The sequence below is a fragment of the Dipodomys spectabilis genome, unplaced genomic scaffold, assembly GCF_019054845.1.
Source record: "Dipodomys spectabilis isolate Male_0828 unplaced genomic scaffold, ASM1905484v1 ptg000324l, whole genome shotgun sequence".
Classification (NCBI taxonomy): domain Eukaryota; kingdom Metazoa; phylum Chordata; class Mammalia; order Rodentia; family Heteromyidae; genus Dipodomys; species Dipodomys spectabilis.
Window position 1 is genome coordinate 1622864 of NW_024871001.1, and position 2978 is coordinate 1625841.

At 41.3% G+C, this 2978-nt stretch overlaps 1 protein-coding gene across 1 annotated transcript; it reads left to right on the forward strand.

Moving 5' to 3' along the window:
- The first annotated feature begins 853 nt into the window (after nucleotides 1-853).
- On the forward strand, nucleotides 854-1831 carry LOC122128173 (melanoma-associated antigen B16-like). Its single transcript, XM_042702459.1, has one exon. It carries the CDS (start codon nucleotides 854-856, stop codon nucleotides 1829-1831), a length of 978 nt encoding a protein of 325 aa, XP_042558393.1.
- Nucleotides 1832-2978: the final 1147 nt, after the last annotated feature.

Sequence of the window (2978 nt, forward strand, 5' to 3'; positions counted from 1 at the left end):
TTCATAAAAGAGGGTTCTTGGCTCCTGCTTAGTTTCTAAACAAGGTTCTTCAGATAACTAGTAGCATCCAACCACCTTGCAAATGTCCTTAGGAATTGAGTTTTTTTTTTCCTTTTCAGATCTGTGAATCCTGAGAAAAGTAAGATGGAGGCGCGAACTTTGCATTTTTCTTTGTGTCTTAGAAATTGTGGGGTTGGTCTTTGTGTACAGCTTAGTATTGTACCAGGGAAGAGGACACTGCTTTACCAGTAGCTAAGTTTAAAAATACTTAAGAGTCATGAGAGGAAAACACTACTTTGCTCAGACAAAATGGGGCAGATGGCACAGAGTCCAACAGTGACTCTCCTTTGTGAGCCCTGATAATTTTTCTATTCAGTTGACTGTTACTTAGATCCCCATACAAGTCTGAAGGCATCAGAAACTAGGAAGACAGAAGGCCAGTGAAGTCTTATAACACACTTTAGAAAAATATTTATAAGCTGGGCACTGGTGGCTCACACCTGTAGTCCTAGCTACTCAGGAGTCTGAGAGCTGAGGATTCCATTTCAAAGCCAGCATAGGCAAGAAAGTCCCTGAGACTCTTAGCTCCAATTCACCACCAGAAAGTAGAAAGTGGTATTGTGGCACAAAATTGTAGAGCACTAGCCTTGAGAAAAAGAGCTCAAGAACAGTGCCCATGCCCTGAATTCAGGTCCCCATGAGTGATGAAAAAAAAGAAAAGCATTGATGAGGATTCTGTCAGAATCACTGCAGTTGAATTAACCACCCTTCAGTAATCTCACATTTTCCCTTCCTCCCTTAGGCAATTCTACCTTTCTTGTCTGCCTAGCCTCACTGCTGCCTAAGAGTCATCATGCCCCATGATAAGGAGCAGCAACAGGGTTCCCATGACAAAGGCCCTCAGCAGGGCCATGAGCCCCAGGGCCAAGTGGCTGCCCAGGTCTCCCAGGCTGTGGAGGAAACACTGTCCTCCCTCAATCCTGTGGTGACAAGCAGTATGCAGGTGGTTCCTGTTGAGGCCCCCAGTAATCCTGGGGATCCTCATAGCGCTAGCCCCTCTTCCTCTGGCATTCATGATGCCGATGGAGGTGAATGTGATGAGAGCTCCAGTAGTGAAGAAGATGAGTCTACCCCATATACCATAGAGGCTCTTCTGGATAAGAAAGTGTCTTTCTTGATGAATCTCATGCTCCTCCATTATCAACGGAAAGAGCCATTAAGTAAGGAAGATATGATGAAGTTTGTCATCAGAGAGCATGAGCTCCTGTATTCTGCAATCTTCAAGAAAGCCTGTCTGCGCCTTGAAGTTATCTTTGGCCTGGAAGTGAAGGAAGTGGATGCCACCAACCGCTGCTTTGGCATCTTCAACAAACAAGGCTTCACCTATGATGGGATGCAGTGTGGAGAAGTGGGCATTCCCAAGACCGGCCTCCTGATATTTCTTCTGGGTGTGATCTTCATGAAGGGCCACCGTGCCACTGAAGAACACATCTGGGAAGCTATGAAGGAGATGGAGATCTGTTGTTGCAAGAAGCACTTCATCTTTGGCAATCCTAAGCAGCTCTTCACTGATGAATTTGTGAAGGAAGGGTACCTGGAGTACCAGAAGGGGCCTGATAGTCATCCTGAGAAGTATGAGCTCCTGTGGGGTCCAAGAGCCTATGCTGAAACCACCAAGATGAAAGTCCTCGAGTTTATGGCCAAGGTTCGTGGGACTGATCCCACTGATTTCCCATCTCTCTATGAAGAAGCTCAGCTTGAGGAACAAGAAAGAGCCCTCTCCCAAGCATCAGGCCATGCTGGCTATGGTTCTGCTTCTACTGAATGCTAGAATGCCCTGACCAGCAAATTCACACCTAATGAGAGGTAGTTTCTTCAAGTAGTTGCTTCATGATAAATGTTAGTGTTCAAAGAATGTAGGCCCTAACAGAACATACCATATATCTATTTGAAATTTTTTTGTAAGTAGTGATGATTGATTTTATATCTTTCATGTTTTTATCTTGAAATGATTTGTCTTTAAGTAGAAGTTATTAACCTCAAGTCTCAAAAGTTTCAAAATAAATTTAGTCTGATCTGTAATACTGTTTGTTAGGTGAAGTAATGCAAGTTCTCTTTACATTGTGAAACATTGTAAAGGATTCATTTTATTGTGTGAACTGGAGTAAAATAGTATGCATTTCTATCGCCAATTCTTTGGAAATTGGGAGAATTTTTACTTAAGATCTTTCATGCCAATAAAAATAGAAAATTAACTATAGGATTAGTTTCCTTTGTTAGTGTATTCTCTAAAATGTGTGAACTGTAAACAGTTTTCATAGCTCATTTGATTACAAAAAATAAACCTCAATAAATTTGATCACATATTCATTCCTTTATTCTATATGAATAAATTTGATATTTGTGTTCTAAAGTACTCTTGTTTTTTTTTTATTGTGAAAATACCATACAGAGGGTTTACAATTACATGAGCAAGGTAATGAGTACATTTCTTATCAAACATGGTTGCGTCCTCCTTTGTTTCCCCTTCCCATCCCTTCCCATCTGCCCCTCCTTTCCCCCCAGTACTCTTGTTATGAGTGAAGGTTGGATTAGCAGGAGACAAATATCATACCTTAGATGTAATCGTCTTACAGACAATGGTAGTATCTTCATAAAAGAAAACTAAATACGAATAACCTGTGGTTCAGGTCTCTAATCTTAGCTACTTATTTCCAAGGATTGTGGTAGGAAGATATCCCAGTCAGGGAAATCCATGAGACACTAATCTTCAATTAAATAACAAAAATATCCCCAAACACAGAAATAGAGCTGAGGTTCTAGTGGTAGAGGTCTGGCTTTGTGTGGATAATGGTAAGGTACAGTGGTCAGACCCCTGAGTTCAAGTCCTCATACCAGCACACATTTAAAAAAAAACAAAACACACAATTCAAGGGAAGTTTAAGTTGGCTTATCCTGGAATCCTTACTTTCTGGGAA

Bases quoted from the DNA above. Each gene is read 5' to 3' on its own strand.
- LOC122128173 (XM_042702459.1), top strand. From the start codon at position 854: ATGCCCCATGATAAGGAGCAGCAACAGGGTTCCCATGACAAAGGCCCT.